The sequence below is a fragment of the Scyliorhinus torazame genome, chromosome 2, assembly GCF_047496885.1.
Source record: "Scyliorhinus torazame isolate Kashiwa2021f chromosome 2, sScyTor2.1, whole genome shotgun sequence".
In the NCBI taxonomy this organism is placed as follows: domain Eukaryota; kingdom Metazoa; phylum Chordata; class Chondrichthyes; order Carcharhiniformes; family Scyliorhinidae; genus Scyliorhinus; species Scyliorhinus torazame.
This window is the reverse complement of record NC_092708.1, coordinates 261209713-261230418: the sequence shown is the minus strand read 5'-3', so window position 1 is coordinate 261230418 and position 20706 is coordinate 261209713. Positions and strand designations below refer to the sequence as shown.

General features: G+C 42.3%; 1 protein-coding gene across 1 annotated transcript in view; it reads right to left on the bottom strand.

Moving 5' to 3' along the window:
- The window catches only part of knl1 (kinetochore scaffold 1), a 240322-nt gene that overhangs the window by 132561 nt on the left and 87055 nt on the right, over nucleotides 1-20706 (bottom strand). Inside the window, exons 8-10 of the mRNA XM_072486289.1 lie at nucleotides 18088-18125; nucleotides 10082-10134; nucleotides 686-6688 (exon numbers count right to left, since the gene is read on the bottom strand). Of these exons, the coding sequence (XP_072342390.1) occupies nucleotides 686-6688; nucleotides 10082-10134; nucleotides 18088-18125 (6094 nt within the window). The remainder of the gene's footprint in view (nucleotides 1-685; nucleotides 6689-10081; nucleotides 10135-18087; nucleotides 18126-20706) is intronic.

Here is a 20706-nt window from a genome sequence, read left to right as displayed (position 1 = left end):
ATACAATCCAAATGCCAACTCAATAAATTGAATCCTCACTCGTGTTGACTGTTTTAGACAAAAAATATCACTCTAGGGAAAATTATTATATAATACCCCCTTGTCCAGAAGCTAACATTTTGTCACCACAAGTGAGGAGTGGTCTCGGTTTCCTTTAAACGCAGTCACAAACAGGGGCAGCACAGTAGCTAGCACTGCTGTCTCATGGCGGTGAGGACCCGGGTTCGATCCCAGGCCCGGGTCATTGTCTATTTGGGGCTTGCCCATGTTTGCTTGGGTCTCACCTCCACCATCCAAAGATGTGCAGGGTAGGTGGATTTGGCCACGCTAAATTGCCCCTTAATTGGAAAAAATTAATTTGCACAATCAGTCACAAACAATTATTGTGGGTTCCATATCCCAGCTCAAAGTGGTATGAAGACCAGGCAAACAAAAAGATAACCACCTACATCAAGTTGATCGCAGCTATAATAGTTAACGCCAGAAAGTTCATTTTCAGTTCAGCAGCTTCAGGAGGCCAATAGGTCAATCGATTTCAAGATTAATCACTTCTTTTCACCCAATTTAATCAGCTGATAAAACAGTCTGAACATACTGTACAATTAATACAATCAATTTTATTCTATAATATGAACACATTCATAATTGCCTAGGATACTTGCCATATACATTTTCTTTCACTTACCTTTTGTCTTGAAGAATCAATGTCTTTGGGTCCCAGATTTCTCATTTTTCTTTTACTGCCCACATTTTCATTTTCCTCCTCTTCAGTCCATGCCCGCTTTTGGTAAAGCCTTTGATCTACTGATTTAATCATTATTGAACCTCCAAGAAATTGATCTGGACCTGTAACATTTTCATGTGATTTAGGTGAAGCTTCTTTTCTAAACTGTTCAGGGATGAGGAGACAGGGAACGTCACTGGACTTCAAGCAGTGAGATGGCTCAGTTTTGTCAAATATTGTGTTTTCTACTTGGTCATGATCAGCTATTTGACTTTCAATCTGGATAACAGAGTTAATTTCAGGGCCAACATTAGGTTTAAATATATTTGAATCTCCCTGAAGTTTGTTGGACGTATACGTAACATTCTGAAATAAACTAGAGCAGAGATCTTCTTCTGATGTTTTTGTTGCATCCTGCTGATTTGAATTTATAGCTTCGTATAGATTTTCTCTATTGGGCAGTTTAGGAGGAAATATGCCCAGAGAGATTTTGTACTTCGACATGTCCCTAACAAGTGAATGTTGTTTTGAGAACTGTGTCTTTGTACCCAATGTTTTCCAATTCGCATGACCACTCTCACCAACTGGAATGCCATAAGTCACATTGGTTATAGAGTTCAATTTCTGAAGTGATGGCATATTAGCAAGACAAGACTTTCTGGATTGATTATGTCCCAGACTTTTACTTGCTGTACTTATGGATTCAGCTATTGCACTGTTCACAGTACCTTCAGATTGAGCATCACTAACTTTATGTCTAACAAACTCTTCAGGAGCTGCTTCCGGATTTTGATCATCCACAGATCTAGTCTCCTGAGCGTTGTCATTGTTGCACATCAGATTTGAATCCAAAGAGTTTGTTGTGCATAGCACATATTTTTTGATACCTTTCCCATTCAGTTTTTCATGAACTTCAGTTACACATGTTGAACGAACAGGTTCTCCTTCTTGCTCTGTCCCAGTACCCATATTCAGGATGGTGCTCTCCGCATGCCCAGTAAAAGAATCAGGACGACGTGTATGGACAACACAATTGACATTACAGATGGTGTTTTCAACTGTGTTTTGAATGCTGGCAAATTCTACATTGTCTGAATGGTTAACAAAACAATTTTTCCCCTTTTCAAGTACCAACTGCAAAATTTTATAATTACTGGATACATCATGCTTATTGTGAATAGGCACTGTGTCAATTTTTGTAACTGCTGTAACTGGTTCAGAAACCTGGATCTTACCATTGGGGAGGAATGACAAAACAGACCCAGGAGCATTGAATCTGGAAGCCACTTTATCTGAAGCTAATGACTCATTTGTCGTTGACTCAAGGCTGCCACTCTCAATAGCAACCGTATGGCTTTTAGTTCCATCCATTTCATTTGCTCCTGAAAACACCGCGGTCTTATAACCAGGAAAAGATGAGAGTGTTGATCGAGCAGTATTCCGTCTGGAGGTCATTTTACTTGAATCCATTGTATGATTTGCATCTGCCCTATCATTTCCACTTTCAATAGCAACCGTACGGCTTTTAGTTATGTCCATATCATTTGCTTCTGAAAACACCATGGTCTTATCCCTGGGAAAGGATAATAGAGAACCGCCAGCAGTAGTCTCTCTGGGTACCATTCCAGATGAACTGAAAGCTTCATTTATAACTTTTCCAAGGCTTTCACGGTCAATTGGAACTGTGTGGCTTTTAGTTCCGTCCATTTCATTTGCTTCTGAAAACACCACTGTCTTATAACCAGGAAATGATGAGAATGTTGATTGAGCAGTATTCCGTCTGGAGGTCATTTTACTTGAATCCATTGTATGATTTGCATCTGCCCTATCATTTCTACTTTCAATAGCAACCGTACGGCTTTTAGTTATGTCCATATCATTTGCTTCTGAAAACACCATGGTCTTAGCCCTGGGAAAGGATAATAGAGAACCGCCAGCATCAGTCTCTCTGGGTACCATTCCAGATGAACTGAAAGCTTCATTTATAACTTTTCCAAGGCTTTCACTGTCAATTGGAACTGTGTGGCTTTTAGTTCTGTCCATATCATTTGCTCCTGAAAACACCACGGTCTTATAACCAGGAAAAGATGAGAGTGTTGACCTAGCTGTATTCCGTCTAGAGTTCATTTTACTTGAATCCATTGTATGATTTGCATCTGGCCTACCATTTCCACTCACAATAGCAACCGTATGGCTTTTAGGTTTGTCCATACCATTTGCTTCTGAAAACACCATGGTCTTATCACTGGGAAAGGATAATAGAGAACAGTCAGCACCAGTCAGTCTGCGGATAATTCCAGTTGAACCCAAAGCTTCATTTGTAACTTTTCCAAAGCTTTTACTGTCAGTTGGAAATGTATGGCTTTTAGCTATGTCCATATTATTTGCTTCTGAAAACACCACGGTCTTATCACTGGGAAAAGATGACAGTGTTGACCTAGCAGTACTCCGTCTGGTGATAATTTTACTTAAATCCATTGTATGATTTGCATCTGGTCTAACGTTCCCACTCTCAATAGCAACCGGACTGCTTTTAATTATGTCCATATCATTTGCTTCTGAAAACACCATGGTCTTATCACTGGGAAAAGATGACAGAACAGACCCAGCAGTATTTTCAATAGAGACTTTTTTACTTGAACCCATTGTATGATTTTTAACTAGTCTAAGATTTTCACTCTCAATTGCAATCACATGGCTTTTGGTGATGTCCATATCATTTGCTTCTGAAAACACCATGGTCTTATCACTGGGAAAAGATGACAGAACAGACCCAGCAGTATTTTCAATAGAGACTTTTTTACTTGAACCCATTGTATGATTTTTAACTAGTCTAAGATTTTCACTCTCAATTGCAATCACATGGCTTTTGGTGATGTCCATATCATTTGCTTCTGAAAACACCATGGTCTTATCACTGGGAAAAGATGACAGAACAGACCCAGCAGTATTTTCAATAGAGACTTTTTTACTTGAACCCATTGTATGATTTTTAACTAGTCTAAGATTTTCACTCTCAATTGCAATCACATGGCTTTTGGTGATGTCCATATCATTTGATTCTGAAAACACCATGGTCTTTTCACTGGGAAAAGATGACATAATAGATCCAACAGTGTTCTTTGTCGAGGCAAGTTTCATCAAACTGAATGTTTCATTTGTAACTTGCCCAAGGTTTCCACTGTCAATTGCAACTGTATGACTTTTTGTTATGTCCATTTCATTTGCTTCTGATAACATCATGGTACTATCACTGTGAAAGGATGATAGTATTGATCTTGGTACATTCAATTTGGAGGTCATTCTAGTAAAATCCAGTGCTTCATTTGTAACCTGTCCAACGCTTTTACTTTCAATTGTGACTGTGCGACTTTTTGTTATGTCCCTATCATTTGCTTCTGAAAAGGCCCGGGTCTCATCACTGGGAAAAGATGATAGAACCAACCCAGCAGTACTCCCAATGGAAGTCAGTTTCATTGAACCGTTCATTTTATTTGTACCTAGTCCAAGATTTCCACTCTCAATGGCAACAGTATGGCTTCTAGTCATGTCCATATAATTTGCTTCTGAAAACACCATTGTATTATCACTGGGAAAGGATGGCTGAATAGATCGAAAAATACTCTGTCTCGAGGTCATTTTATTTAGACCTGCATTATGATTTGTAGCTGACTTAAGGTTTCCACTCTCAATTGGAACTGTATGACTTTTAGTTATATCCATATCATTGGCTTTTGTAAACAATAGGGTCTTATCATTGGGAACGGATGATGGAACAGAACAAGCAGTATTCACAATGGAGGCTTTTTTATCTAAATCCATTGAATGATTTGCAACTGACCCAAGGTTTCCACTCTCCATTGCAACTGTATGCCTTTTGGTGATGTCCAGATCATCTGCTTCTGAAAACACTGTGGTCTTACCACTCGGAAAGGGCATCCTTGAACCCACTGTCCAATTTACAACTGAGTTAAGGTTTCCTCTGTCAATTGAACTTATATGACTTTTGCTTTGGTCCATATCATTTGCTTCTGAAAACACCATGGTCTTATCAATGGGGAAAGGTGATGGAATACATCCAACATTATTCCCAAAGGAGGCCTGTTTTGTTGAAGTGTATGTTTCGTTTGTAACGTGTCCAAGATTTTTACTCTCAATTGTGACTGTATGGCTCTTGGTTATGTCCATATCATTTGCTTCTGAAAGTTTTATAGTCTTATCACGGTGAAAAGATCGTATTGATCCAGGCACATCCAGTTTATGGGGCATGCTAGTAAAACCCATTATTTGATTTTTAACTTGCACTGGGTTTACACTGTCAATTGGAACTGTATGACCTTTGGTTATGTCCATGTCATTTGCTGCTGAAAACACCATGGTCTTATCACTGGGCAAGGATAATGGAGGACATCCAGCAGCAGTCAGTCTCGGGGTCATTCTAGTTGAACTTGATATTTCATTTACAATTAATCCAAGTTTTCCACCATCAATAGCAACTGTGTGGCTTTTGGTGAAGTCCATATCATTTGATTCGGAAATCACCATAGTTTTGTCAGTGGGAAAAGATGACAGAATTGATCCAACAGTGCTCCGTCTCGTGGCCAGTTTCATCGAAGCCAATATTTTATTTGTAACTTCTCCAAGGTTTCCACTGTCAATTGTGACTGTATGGCGTTTAGTTATGTCCATATCATTTGCTTCTGAAAACATAATGGTCTTATCCCTGGGAAAGGATAATAGAGAACAGTCAACTTCAGTCAGTCTGGGGATAATTCCAGTTGAACCCAAAGCTTCATTTGTAACTTTTCCAAAGCTTTCACTGTCAATTGTGATTGTATGGCTTTTTGTTATGTCCACATCATTTGCTTCTGAAAACATCATGGTCTCATCACAGGGAAATGATGATAGAACAGGCCTGGCATTACTCAGTCTGGTCATTTTATTGGAAACCTTTGCTTCATTTCTTCCTTGCCTCAGGCTTCCATTGTCAATTGTGATTCCCTGACCTTTCTTTATATCCACACCATTTGCTTCTGAAAATGTGATGGCCTCATCACTGGGAAAAGATGACAGAATAGACACAGAACTGGAAGTCAATTTACTTGTGCCCAATGTCACACTTTGGTTCATCTTACCACAATACCCATTATCGGAGAATATTTTGTGTTCATTAGGGATAGAGGGCAATATTGATCTATCAGTTTTTTGGTTTGTAACAGCTGTTAATCGATTTTGATTTGTTAGGTGCTCTACCTGCCTTACATCAATAGGTACAGTGTCACTTCTTGTCATATCCATATACTCTTCTCCAGAAAATACAATTGTTTTATCTTTAAGAAAGGGAAAAGGCCCTTCAGTACCTAGTCTTTCTACATTTTTAGGCACTGTTGATGAATGAGTGGTAGTACTATTTCCCATGGCAAAATGGTTAATAGCGATAGTGTGGCTGCTGGTGAACTCCATATCATTGTCCTGGTCCAAAAATAGGAGAGTCCTGTTCGGATCCAGATTTTTGTTCGAATTAATTTGCAGCAGTGTGTCATTTGTTATCTCAATGTCTTCAACTGCGTTACAAGTTGAAGTAACGCCAAAGTCTGTCTGTTTCATTGCCGGTTCCTCAAAGATGGAGGACATTGACACCATGATATTTTCATCTGTATCACTCTGTTTTGTGCTATTTAAGAATGTTTTAAAATCAATGGTCTTTTGCAGTTTAGGAACCTCATTTTGTCTTATAGAGCCGAAGGATTTATTAGCACGCTCTTCCCCAGTGTCAAAGCACACATTGCTATAGGTTGGTTCTGGAGAATCAAATCGAGTCAAGAAAGATTTGAAGTCAATTTGTTTAGGAAGTCTTGATGTAACTTTTGTTCCAGAAGACTCGACTGCATCTTCTCTTCGCATTTGAATGCCAGAATCGGGGAAGATTTGATGCTTACTGACAGTCTCAATGTGATCGCAGGGCTGTTTCAAAAAAAAAGGGAAGATAAATACTTTCAAAATTTACTGTGCCAATTAGATAATTAGCTTTTTCTATATTTAGAAGAACTAAAATGAAAATGGAACACATTATTTGCTGTAAAAGATAACACTTTATAGAAAATGAGTGTCTGCAATTTCAGCATACTAGAAACATGCTTCTGTTGAATTCATTTGGAAATAGTCTCAGATATAATCTTCCAGCTGACATGAATGGAAGGCAAAGTGGGGGGCTGGTAGAATGTTGGTGAAGCAGGTGTCTTTGTGGTTAGGTATGGGAGAGGGCTGTTAAGGCGGCCATTTTGGGTGGGGCAGAAACCAAAGTGGGCTTGGATCTAGCTGGATCCCCTCACGAAGTAAGGGTGGCGGATCCTAATGGAGTTTTGGGGGGGGGGGGGGGGGGGGGTTTGGTGAGGATGATTACATGGAACATGGGGGATGGGGGGGGTTAAATGGTCCAGTCAAAAGATCCTGGGTATTTGTGCATGTGAAGAGCTTGAAAGCAGATGGTTATCTTCTTACAGGATGTGATGATGAGCGAGATTTTGGCAGGGGCAGACGCGCAGTGGACCCATGGAGATTTAGGTATCCGGGAGAGAACAGGTTTTCCTTCTTCTCCCACGTGCATCGGGTATGCTCTTGAATATAAATTTTGTGGTGGGGAAAATCGGTACTCCCGGAGATTGTGGGGGCGGAATACAGTACGATATTGATATCGGATCATGCACCACATTATGTGGAGCTAGTAACAGGTCGAGCCCAGCAGCCCTGTGGAGGTTAGAAACGGCATTCCTGGCAGAAAAGACGTTTTGAAAGACGGTAGCCTCAGCCATAGGGAACTACATAGAATTCAACCAGAATGGGGAGATCTCTCCCTCCACGTTTTGGGAGGCGCTGAAGGTGGTGATCAGAAGGGAGGTAATTTCATACAATGCCCACTGGAACAAGGTTGGTCGACTGTATTCTGGAAGTAGATCAGCAGTACGCCATGATCCTGACAAGAGCTGTTAGTGGAGAGAACGAGGTGCAGGTAGAGTTGTATTTCATTTCGACAGTGAACCAACTACTTCGCGCACGGGGAGCATTCTACGAGTATTGGGAGAAGGCCAACCGTCTATTAGCTCACCAGCCAAGGCAGGCCGCAGCATGCGAGATAGCCCAGGTTAAGGCCGAGTCTGGTGGGCTGGTAACGATTTATGTCAAAATTAATCGTGCATTTGTATAGGTCTGAACCCCCAGTTGAGGGCTCGGAGATGGAACAATTTTTAGACAGGCCAGACTTCCCCGTGGTGTCGAGGGGCGGGGACAGGGGCTGGAGGATATAATGAAGTGCATTGGTTCTATGCAATCGGGGAAGGCACCGGGAGGTTTTCCGATGGAATTTTATCAGCAATTTGCAGGGTTACAGGCACCACATTTATTGGGGATGTATAATCACTTGGGGGGGGGGGGGGGGGGGGGGGGGAGACTAGCCGGCTATGTTGGCGCAGGGGTCCATCTCCTTGATCCCGCACAAGGATAAGGATCTGGGAGTACGGGTCTTACAGATCCATTTCTTTGCTGAACACCGATGTGAAGGTACTAGCAAAGTTCATGCGAGGCATTTGGAGGATTGTGTTCTGGAGGTCGTCTCAAAGGACCAGACTGGCTTTGTAAAGAGGCAACAGTTGTCGACTAATATTAGGCAACTTTTGAACGTAGTCATGACCCCCATCTGGGGAAAAGTGCCTGAAGTAATCATCACAATGGCACAGAGAAGGCTTTCAATCGGCTGGAATGGAGGTACCTTTTTGAGGTCCTAACACAATTGGGTTTCGGGCAATGTTTGGGGGGCGGGGAGGTAGTGGGTCTATTCATGTGGACGATCTGTTGCTTTACGTTTCAGGCCCTCTATCATTTACGGGGAAGACAAATGGGGCTTTTAAGGGAGTTTGGATTCTTCTCGGGGTACAAACTTAATGTGACCAGGAGCAAAGTATTTCTCTTGAACTCCTCGGGTAGGAGAGCAGGCTTGGGAACGGAGCTGTTCAAGCTGGCCAAGAATAAATTCAAATATCTTGGTATTCATGTGACTCATGATTGGACTTTGATTCACAAATTGAACTTGGCCTGTCTGGTAAAGGGGCGGAAGGGGACTTATAAAGGTGGGATGCTCTCCCGCTTATCTTGGTAAGAGTCAATCAAAATGAACATTCTGCCGAAGCTTTTGTTGTTAGGGCGGACAAGCCAATTTCGGACTGTGCGCGCGCATGTAAGACACTTAGGATTCGGAAACCCAGAAACCCATTCTTCAAAGGGGACAGGATTGGTGGGGGGAGCTGGCTTTACCATATTTAATGTTATACGACTGGCCGGCGAATGTAGAGAAGGTGCGGCGCTGGTGAGTTAGGACTGGGGGTCGGGGTGGGAACAAATGGAGGAGGCTTCCCATGTTGGGTCGTGTTCAAAGGTATTGGTCACTGCCCCTCTGCCATTCCCCCCAGCCAGGTATACAACCAACAGGTGGCAGCCTTTAAAATTTGGAATCAGTTTAGACGGCACTTTGGATGGGGAGCATTTCAGTTTTGTTGCCAATCTGTAGAAATCATTGATTTGCACCGTCAGGGATAGAGGCAACTATAAGTTTTGGAAGAGGGAGGGGGTCGAGAGGATTAGGGATCGGTTTGTGTGAAGGATAGATTAGTGGGACTGGAGGAGTTGAAGGAAAGATACCAATGTGACGAGAGCGCACACAAGTGGGTTCTTCCTTGATGTGGAGAATAGGTGCGAGAGGTGCTTAAGGGAGGCCAAGGAATCACTCCCATATGTTCTGATTCAGCCCAAAATTAGTCACGGTCGGGGGTGAGGGTAATGCTAGAGCCATGCCCATTGGTGCGTCGGATTTGCCAGAGCGTCTAGAGGGAAAGGGGGGGCGGGGCGCTATTTTAGCCTTCACCTATCTAATTGCCTATCGACAAATCCTACTTTGTTCGAGGCCGGCAGTGCCACCCAGCGCTTAAGTGTGGTTGGAGAATGTGGCAGAGTTCCTGCGACTAGAGAAAATAACGTATGCCCTTACGGGGTCAGAGGAAGCATTTCTCTCAAGGACGTTCATCGCGGTCTTGAAAGATCTGTTTGTCGCCAGCAATTAAGGGTGGGAGAGAGAGAGGGGGGGGGGGGGTTTCTTTGGGTTTATACTTAGTTAATTTATAAAATCAAAAATGGCAAACTATTTGCAATGTAATATATCTGTATGCTTTGTGGAATTTTTTGTTTGGAATAAAATAAAGACATTTTAAAAATGAATGGAAGCAAAATCTTACTATTCAGAATTTACGACAACCATAATCAGTTGTAAGAACGGTTCATACTCGCATCAACAGACTAATGCTGAGTTACCTCAAATTGTTGTAAAGGGGTTCGGAGAGGTGCATGAAGCAGTGCATCCATTCCTTTGAGCAGAAAGAATACAAGTTAGTATCACCCCTCGAGTGTAGTCTAGTGAATTTGATATATCCATTCTAACAGGAGAACACATACATAAATAAGCCCCAGCGCCTCCAATTAAGTGTCAAAATTGCTGGTCATGGAGGACTCAAATGCAGACTTGAGCTCACAGTAGAACAAGCAATTCAACTCTAGAGGGTTGCACAATTTTCAATAGAAACAGAGCGATGACAGAACAAACAGCGAGTTATATGGGAATGAACACTTTGAGGCACTTGAAGAATTACTTTGAAACACTTAAAAGGAGCATTGGCTAATGTGGCATGAAAATACATCAAAATAGTTTAGAGAATGGGTTGCAGTTGAAGAATTTCAGAGGCATTAATCTGCTTTGTGTGCCAGGGTAATGATGTTCACCGGAGTAAAGGCCAGATGGGCAAAGAAAACTCCATGCAACTTCAGAGTCAACTTAGAACACGGTCAGATATTCATGACAAGAGGTAATTCAGATACGCTGTGGCAGAGAAAAACACAGTAGGGATGCTTTGAAGATCTTAAGTAAGCATTTAACTCAGCATGGAATGACTGTCAGAGCTCCAGGAAAAATTAAAAGACAACTATAAGAGAGAAGATCATAAGCTTGTATTAATATAGCCAAGAAATTAAATAAATTATAAGAATCTTTGTTTTTTTTTTAAAAAGTAAAAAGGTGTTAGAAGAATGATAAACTAATTTGCTCTTAAAATAATTAATGGGACACAGTAGCATAGCAGGTATGTTTCTGAACTAGTAATAGAGGCCTAGACTAATTATGTGAAGAAATATGTACAAATCCCACCATGGCTGTTGAGTAATTTCAATGTAATTAATTAATTAAATAAAACCTGGAATAAAAAAAAACACTAGTTTCTGTTTGGTAACCATGAAACTAGTGGATTGTTGTAAAAATCCACTAATGCCTTTTAGGAAAAGGAATCTTCTATCCTGGCTGTATGCCGGCACGGTAGCACAGTGGTTAACAATGCTGCCTCACAGCAAGAAGTCTTTTTAAAAATAAAAAAATAATTTAGAGTACCCAATTCATTTTTTCCAATTAAGGGGCAATTTAATGTGGCCAATCCACCTACCCTGCACATCTTTTGGGTTGTGGGGGTGAAACCCACGCAAACAGAGGGAGAATGTGCAAACTCCACACGGACAGTGACCCAGAGCCGGGATCGAACCTAGGACCATGGTGCCATGAGGCAGCAATGCTAACCACTTGTGCCGCCCCACAGCAAGACGACTTACAACACCAGGTTAAAACCAACAGGTTTATTTGGAATCACGAGCTTTCGGAGCGTAGCTCCCTCATCAGGTGAGTGAAGAGGGAGGTTGCACAAACACAGCATATACAGACAAAGCCAATGATGCAAGATGATACTTTGAATGAGAATCTTTGCAGGTAATTAAGTCTTTACAGGTCTAGACAGTGCAACTGGAGAGAGGGATAATCACAGGTTAAAAGAGTTGTGAATTGTCTCAAGCCAGGACAGTTGGTAGGATTTTGCAAGCCAAGGCCAGGTGGTGGAGGGCTAAATGTAGTGAGACATGAATCCAAGATCCCGATTGGGGCCATGCTCAAGCATGCGGAACTTGGCTATCAGATTCTGCTCAGCGATTCTGCGTCATGTGTCCTGAAGGCCTCCTTGGAGAACCATTACCCAAGGATCAGGGGCTGAATGCCCTTGACTGCTGAAGTGTTGCCCAACTGGAAGGGAACATTCCTGCCCGACGATTTTCACGCGATGTCTGTTCATCCGTTGTTGCAGCGTCTGCATGGTCTCGTCAATGTACCATGCCTTAGGACATCCTTTCCTGCAGCATATGAGGTAGACAACATTGGCCGATTCACATGAGTATGTATCATGGCCGATTCACACGAGTATGTATCATGTATCTGGTGGGTGGCGTGAGTCACGAGTATGTACCATGTACCTGGTGGGTGGTGTTCTCGTGTGTAAATAGTGGCATCCATGGACGATGATCTGGCACGTCTTGCAGGGGTTGCAATGGCAGGGTTGCGTAGAGTAGTGGTCGCTGTTTTCCTGAAGGCTGAATTGTTTGCTGCAAACAATGGTCTGTTTGAGGTTGTGCGGTTGTTTGAAGGTTGCGCGGTTGTTTTGAGGCAAGCAGTGGGTGTTTGGAGATGGCCTTGGCAAGATGTTCATCTTCATCAATGACGTGTTGAAGGCTGCAAAGAAGATGCTGTAGTTTCTCTGCTCCGGTGACGTGCTGGACGATGAAGGATACTCTGTCGGTTGTGTCCAGTGTGCCTTCTGAGGAAGTTGGTGCATTTGTTTGCTGTGGAGTGTTGGAACTGTCGATCGATGAGTCGAGCGCCATATCCCGTTCGTACGAGGGCATCTTTCAACGTCTGTAGATGTCTGTTACGCTCCTCCTCGTCTGAGCAGATCCTGTGTGTACAAAGGGCTTGTCCATAGGGGATGGCTTCTTTAATGCCTTTAGGGTGGCAGCTGGAGAAGGAGCATCGTGAGGTTATCTGTCGTTTGTGATTTTTCGTCGAGGGTCTAAAGGAAAAAAATGTCATTGATGTATCTGCTGTATAGCGTCGGTTAAAGGTCCCGTGCGGTGACAAGGTCTTGTTTGAACCGGTGCATGAAGATGTTGGCGTATTGATGTGCGAATTTGGTCCCCATGGCTGTTCAGTGTCTGGATGAAGAACCTAGTTGTCAAAAGGTGAAGACGTTGTGATCCAGGATGAAGCAGCTAAGTTGCAGAATTGCTTCTGGAGATTGGCAGCTGTCCTTGTTGAGTACGGAGGCTGTTGCAACAATGCCGTCATCATGGGGGATGCTGGTGTAGAGTGCCAAGACGTCCATTGTGGTGAGGAATGTTCCTGGTTCAACTGGTCCATGGGTGCTCAGTTTCTGTAAGAAATCCTAGTGTCACAACAGAAGCTGGGGGTTCCTTGTATGATGTGTTTCAAGATGCCCCCAATGTAGCCAGAGAGGTTCTCACACAGGGTCCCATTGCCTGATATGATAGGAAGGCCTGGGGTGTTGGCCTTGTGTATTTCCGGTAGGCAGTAGAGATCTCTAACACGGAGTACATGGGATGAGAGCACATAGGGTGCTCTGAAGGTCTGGATCAAAGGTGTTGATCAGTCTGTTGAGTTGGCAGGTCTGTTCTTTGATCGAATCTGCGGGTAACTGTTTGCAGTGTTCCTGGTTGTTGAGTTGTCAGTACACTTACTTGCAGTAGTCTGTTCTGTTCAGTATGATTGTGGCCCCTCTGTCTGCTGGGTTGATGACAATGTTGTGGTTGGTCTTGAGAGTGTGGATGGTGCTGTGTTGTGCTTGGGTAACTAGAGACTTGGGCCTCTCAGGGCCAGAGATCTGGGTTCAATTCTGACCTTCGGCGACTGTGGAGTTTGCACGTTCTCCCGGTGTCTGCGTGGATTTCCTCCAGGTGCTGCCATTTCCTCCCACAGTCCAAAAATGTGCAGATTAGGTGAATTGGCCATGCTAAATTATCTCTTAGTTTCCAATTATGTTGGGTTATGGGGATAGGGACGAGGGAGGGTTGGTGCAGACTATGGGCTGAATGGCATCCTTCTGCACTTGTTGGGATTCTATGGATATGCGATTGCAGATTCTCAGTAATATGCTCGATTTACTGCCCCTGAAATGGTCGAGATAGTCTTGCATACAAGGTGCTTCACTACCACTTTCACACAGGCAATACAATAAAGTCCCGCAATGTGCATTCCCATTAAATCGCGCAACGGTGAAACCATGAACGGGGAAGATGCTTTTGAACAGATCTCAATTAGATAGGTTCCAGCTGTGCAAGGGCAGCACCGTGTTTGGGCAGTTACTCGCCATCAAAGAGACAGGCGAGCCTCTGAGCAATACATCGGTTAAGGTTTAAAATCGAACAGAGCTGTTATTGCAGCTCTGGGCCCTAAAATTCAGACATTTACGGGTCTCATTCAGGCTGCACTTCAAATGACACCATTCCAGTATCTGTTCCGTCGTGGCTGCCATCTTCCCATGAAAGGAGAGAAAGGGAGAATTGCAGGTAAACGAATAATGTTCATGCAATGGGCAATGCTGTGTGCAAAGCATGGCTAAGTAAAAACACGAGCAAGAAAGTCACAAACAGCAGGACTGTATACGGCAAATTTATCCCATGAATGACAAATTTAAAACAAAAATGTTGTGGGATTCTTTACACCACCTGAGGGGGCAAACAGTGCCTAGGTTTAACGTCTCATCTGAAAGGCAATATCGCAGAGTGCAAAACTCACTCCACTGCACTAAAATGCCAATTTAGATTGAGCTCATGTCTCTGGAGTATGATTTGAACTTAGAAGCTTCTTATTCAGTGATGAGAAAGCACTGAGTCAAGGTAGACACTTGAAGGAAGAATGCCAGAATGGTTTGAAGCAAGGATAAAAATCTTATCAGGGTTCTCTTGCAAGGTATAAAAAGGGGTATTTTGATATTATAGATTGTTCCAAATTGCCCTTTTAAACTGTTTGAATTTGAGATACATATAACCATCAGACAAGACACCAAATCAGTAAATAGTGTCAAAGATTATTGTTCAGAAGCAAATGTTAGAAATTTATCAACTGACAGTGGCAGAATATAGCTAGATATCCTTCTCAATGAAACTCTGCCAACTCCACACTTTCAAATAAATGATCAACCCAAGAGAAGTGGACAACAACTTTAATCCCTCGCGCTGACAGAGAAACAGTCGCTGCCTCCTTGAAGCACTACTACATCCTGGAATGTAGTCCCAGTCCTACCTTTGCACTGATAGAATGCTCACCTACCCCTGAAGATCTAATCCAGTTCTTTCACACTTGGATGGACAAACATGGTTCCTGCAACCCCTCATCTTGTACTCAAAAGATGTTGCAAGCCCACCTGAGCTAAGTTGTTGAAAATGGTGAATTGGTCCATAATCTGTCAATAATGTGATAAGAATGAATTCTTTGGTTCTAGCTAATTACGCACATTGCCTTAAACTTAGGACAACCCCTTCCTTTAAGCTGTGTCACAATGTTTTTACAGGGGTCCCATTCACTAAGACAGACTCAACAATTAAAGACAATGTATTCAGTCCAAGGCTTATTTCTTTCCCATCTGTTATGGCACTTTCATTCTCTCATAAGAAAAGCTAACAGAGAAGTACAGATGCAACAAAGTGACTTCCAATTTACTTATCCTTCAATTACCAGAGTAATTGAGCTTTCTTCTAATTAAATCATCTGTTGCTAATCAGTGACTGCTGCACAATACTGTTTGGATTAGTTTGCTGTAAAAGGTTAACAACATCAAAATGGCTTCCCATCTCAGTGTTAACACAAAATGGTGTTTAACCTGGTTAGCTTACTACAATGAGTATAACATGAGATTAACCTGAAAATGGTTGGGTTACAACAAAATCTAATACCCAGACTTACTGACAGTTCCATTGCACCACCCACCATGTTTGTTAGCTGGGCAGAACAACAGACGCAGAAGACAGTAACTGTAACCCTAAATGTAATGGCAGGTTTTTTTTTTGTTTTTTTTAGTTTGGGCATCATGATCAGCACAGGCTTGGAGGGCCGAAAGGCCTGTTCCTGTGCTGTACTTTTTTGTTCTCTGTATGCATTAACAACACAGCCCTCATCAACTCTCTATAACTTAATTGAAGAACTCAATATATGAACATAATCTGAGAAAGGTCTGCCGGTAGATTTTTAAAGCAAACCCGAGAAGAATTCAGTTGCTGGGGGGTCCTCCCTTTAATTTATTTTCAATTTTTGAGCAACACTTGGAGAGGAAGTGGGATTGTCACTGGACTAATAACCCAGAGACCCAGGCTAATGCTCTGGGTACCCAGTTCAAATCCCACCAGGGCATATGGTGGAATTTGAATTCAATAAATAAATACATCTGTAATTTAAAGTCTAATGATAACCATGAAACCATTGTCGATTGTCGTAAAAACCCATCTGGTTCACTAATGTCCTTTTAGGGAAGGAAATCTGGCATCCATGTGACTCCAGACCCACAGCAATGTGGTTGACTATTAAATGCCCTCAGTGACGGGCAATAAATGCTGGTCTAGCCAGCGATGCTCACATCCCATGAACGAATAAAGAAAAAAAAAAAAAAAAAAAAAAAAGAGTTCCTGTTTGGGACTAAAATTTTAAAAAGTGACTGAAGAAATTGCAAGAGTAACTTATTTAAGCTCATGTCTTTTTCAAATGAGTATAAGAACCCACCATGTTTGTTAGCTGGGCAGTTTGAAGAACAGACACAGAAGACTTTTTTTCCCCTTTATTCATTCATGGGATGTGGGCATCGCTGGCTAGGCCAGCATTTATTGCCCATCTGAGGGCAGTCAAGAGTCAACTATATTGCTGTGGGTCTGGAGTCACATGTAGGCCAGACAAGGTAAGGGTGGCAGATTTCTTTACCTAAAAGGACATTAGTGAACCAGATGGGTTTTTAAGACAATCAACAATGGTTTCATGGTAATCATTAGACTTTAAATTACAGATATATTATTTATTGAATTCAAATTCCACCATCTGCCCTGGTGGGATTAGAACTGGGTACCCAGAGCATTAGCCTGAGACTCTGGGTTATTAGTCCAGTGACAATACCACAACCCACTGCCTCCCCAAGTGTTGCTCAAAGATTGAAAATAAATTAGAAGGGAGGACACCCCAGCAACTGCAATCTTCTCAGGGTTGCTTTAGAAATCTATTGGCAGACTTCTCTCAGAATAGGTTTATATATTAGAGTTCTTCAATTAAGTAATAGAGAGTTGATGAGGGCTGTGTTTTTAATGCATACAGAGAACAAAGAAAAGTACAGCATAGGAGCAGGCCTTTCGGCCCTCCAAACCTGTGCCGATCATGATGCCCAAACTAAAAAAAAAAACCTTCTGCCCTGACTCAATCCGTATTCCTCTAAAGAAACAAAGTAAAAGTGAAAGAGAAGAAAGAATAGAGGGATCTCGGTGTCCTAATGAATGAATCTCAAAAGGCTAGCATAAAAGGTACAGCAAGTAATTAGGATAGCTAATAGAATGTTATTGTTTATTGTAAGGGGAATTGATTGCAAAAGTAGGGAGGTTATGCTTCAGTTACACAGGGCATTGGTGAGACCACATCTAGAGTATTTTGTACAATATTGGTCTCCTTATTTAAGGAAAGATGTTACAAGCAGCTCAGTTAAGGTTTATTAGACTAATACCAAAAATGGGCAGATTGTCTTACGAGGAAAAGTTGGAGGTTATGTTTGTACCCACTAGAGCATATTTTTTCAAAGTGCGGGTTGCGACCTGCGGGCGGGTGTCGGAAGGGTCGCTGAGCGAGCGATCGCTGCGTTCCCTCAGTGATCCGGGGCGAAGCGCCCATTGCCCGCTACCAGCATATTTATTAAAATGGCCTGAGCCGCACTGCCAGGGTTGGTCTTCAGTCTCCTCACTCTCCTGTCCCTAAGCAGAGGTGCACTCGCAAACCACCAGCAAGTGTTGAGTGTTTTTTATCTAACTAGTCAAAGATGCTCGGAGGATGTGAAAGGACTAATTAAATCAAGTCATTATGGTGTAATACAAGGAGCACAGAGGTTTGAAATTCAACACTTAAGGATGTGTGAAGCACTACCTAAAACTTTTCAGCACAAAGGTAGCAAAATGAAATAGGGGCTGGTGAGAAATGGAAACAAGTCAATGCAAATGCTGAAAGTGGAATGTAAAAAGATCACACAAGTTATTTTTTTCTGGTTCTATATTCTTTTTGTTTCGGGGTGCTCTTCATTGCATCAGAACATAACACAATTCTTCGAAATGGAGACAGATACAAAAACCCTTCCAAAGGATAGTACAATGTATTGAAAGTATATGGCACAAAGGAATGAACAAAAGTGGATGTTCTTACTCACCAGCAATGCTAAAATTTGTAGTTAGTGACATCATATCCCTGTGAAATAAAAACATGCTCCTTTTGCATTACTTCACACACCTTCAGCATTATTTTTATACAATCAAGTTCAATTTTAGTTTAATTGTTGCACTTATGCAGAATGTTGAAGACATTCTTTCTCTTTAAACTGTCAAATTGCACAGCACCAAGCTACTAGAAAGCACAGAAATGAGCTGCCTAGAAGAAATACACACAGCCCAGGACTTTCTTTGATCCAATCAGATGGACAAAAGAGGCGGTCAGACTCTGGTATGCAAGAAAAAGGAAGCCTTGGAGATGTCCTAAAGTAGCAGTACGTCAATTTAAATTCCTGCTCGAGTCACAATCCACAATTCTCAGAACAGATGAGGAATGTCAAGGCCTTCATATATGAAGAGATTCTGGGCTTTACAGTTTCACAAGAAGATAAGCTGCTAGGTTAATTGCTTGGATAGTGTTGTACATGTATGATTGTGGAAATAAAACACAAGTTATTTGCAAATGTTTCAATGGTTAATAGGAGCCCAAAAGGTTTGTACATGCAAACCCAAGCATAACACAATTCCTCAGGGTATTGGCCGTGACTCAACCATCTTCAGCTGCTTCAATGACCTTCCTTCCATCAGAAGGTCAGAAGTGGGGATGTTCGCAGATGACTGCACAATGTTCAGCACCATTCGCACTCCTCAAGTGTTGACGTAGTTTAGGTCCAAATGCAGCAAGACCTGGACAGTATCCATTGGGCTGGCGAGTGGCAAGTTACATTTGTGCCTCACAAGTGCCAGGCAATGACCATCTGCAACAAAAGAGGATCCAACCCGTGCCTTGACATTCAATGGCATTACCATCGCTGAATCCCCCGCTATCAACATCCTAGGGCTAGCATTGACCAGAGCCAAATAAATACTGTGGCTACCAGAACAGGTTGAAGGCTAGGAATCATGTGGGCTCACACACCTCCCGACCCCGCAAAGCCTGTCCACAAGGCACGAGTCAGGAGCATCACGGAATACTGTCCACTTGCCTGGATGAGTGCAGCAACAACATACAATAAGTTCGACACCATCCAGGACAAAGCAGCCCACTTGATTTCTACCCCTTCCGTAAACATTCAATTCTTCCACCACCAACCAACAGTGGCAGCTGTGTGCTCCTAAGGTAGCACCTTCCAAATCCACGGCCATCACCATCTAGAAGGACGAGAGTAGCAGATAGCTGGAAACACCACCACCTGGAGGTTTCCCATCATGATTCGGAAATATATCGCCTTTCCTTCACCGTCGCTGGGTCAAAACCCTGGAATTCCCTCCCTAACAGCACTGTGGGTGTACCGACACATCAGGGACTGCACTGGTTCAAGAAGGCAGCTCACCACCAATTTCTCAAGGGCAGCTAGGATGGACAATAAATGCTGGCCTATCCAGCAACTCCCACATCCCATAAAATGATTTGAAAAAAATGTAATCAACTTAAATTGTGCACAAAGTGTCTCGTTATATAGAAGCAAACATGCTTAAATTCATTTGCATCCAATCTGTATGCATTAATTTTCTGAGACTGAATGATCAACCACCAGTTAACCTATAACCTGGTAATAACAGTTTACAATAGTGGAATGATACAGCACAAGAGGTGAGTCAAATGCATCCATGTTGGTTATTTGGAAACTCTCCAATTAGACCCATTCTTTTACCCATAACCCTGTAAAACTTTACTCCTTCAACTGCTTACCCAATTCCATTTTCAAATCTATTAGAGTTTGTTTCCACCATGTTTCCAGATAATAACTTGCTGCAATAAACAAAATTTCATTTGTGTCACTGTTGGCTCTTTTGCCAATCTGTATCCTCTGGTTGCTGACCCTTCTGTCAACTGAAAACAGTTGCTCCTTATTTACTACATCAAAACCCTTAATTAACAGAGATCTCCAGACTCTGAACACCCTGAACAAAGATTGACTATGTGTGCAGCAGCAGCAGATAGAGGACATCCTGACAAGATATCCAGATGTGTGGAGGTGTTGATGTAGGATCTGACCATCACCATGAGTTAGGCAGATCTGCCTGAAGCTGACGAAGTCACAAAGACCATTTGCAACAAAGAAACTGATGGACGAGGACATTCTGGACAGTTCCCAGCTGGACCTCTCTAACAGATTCAAAGTACTAATGAAGCGGGGAAAAATAGGGATTAAAGAGAGTGCAGAAGTCATCATCGGATTGAGGACAAGAACCAATAAAGAACAATGGATCACTGTCCCAACTTGGAAATTGAATAATAGAAGAAAGTTGCCAAAGAGCAAGAGAGACCAGGAAAGGAACAAATCAGGCCTAGGTTTTAAGGCTGATTAAATTGGATATCATAAATTAAAGAATTGGGCACTTCAAATTAAAATCAGTCTGCTCCAGCAAGAAGCCTGCAGAATATCCGACTTGGATCCTAATATACAGAACTCAGACAGGCTGTCTGGGGCAGACCCTGATACCCCATCAAGTGATTATTGCTCCTATTTAAGATGCATTGGCCTATTGTCCACAAGCAATCATTGCTCCTCCTAGGGCAGGCTTAGATGCCCTGTCAACAGGTCATCAACAAGACC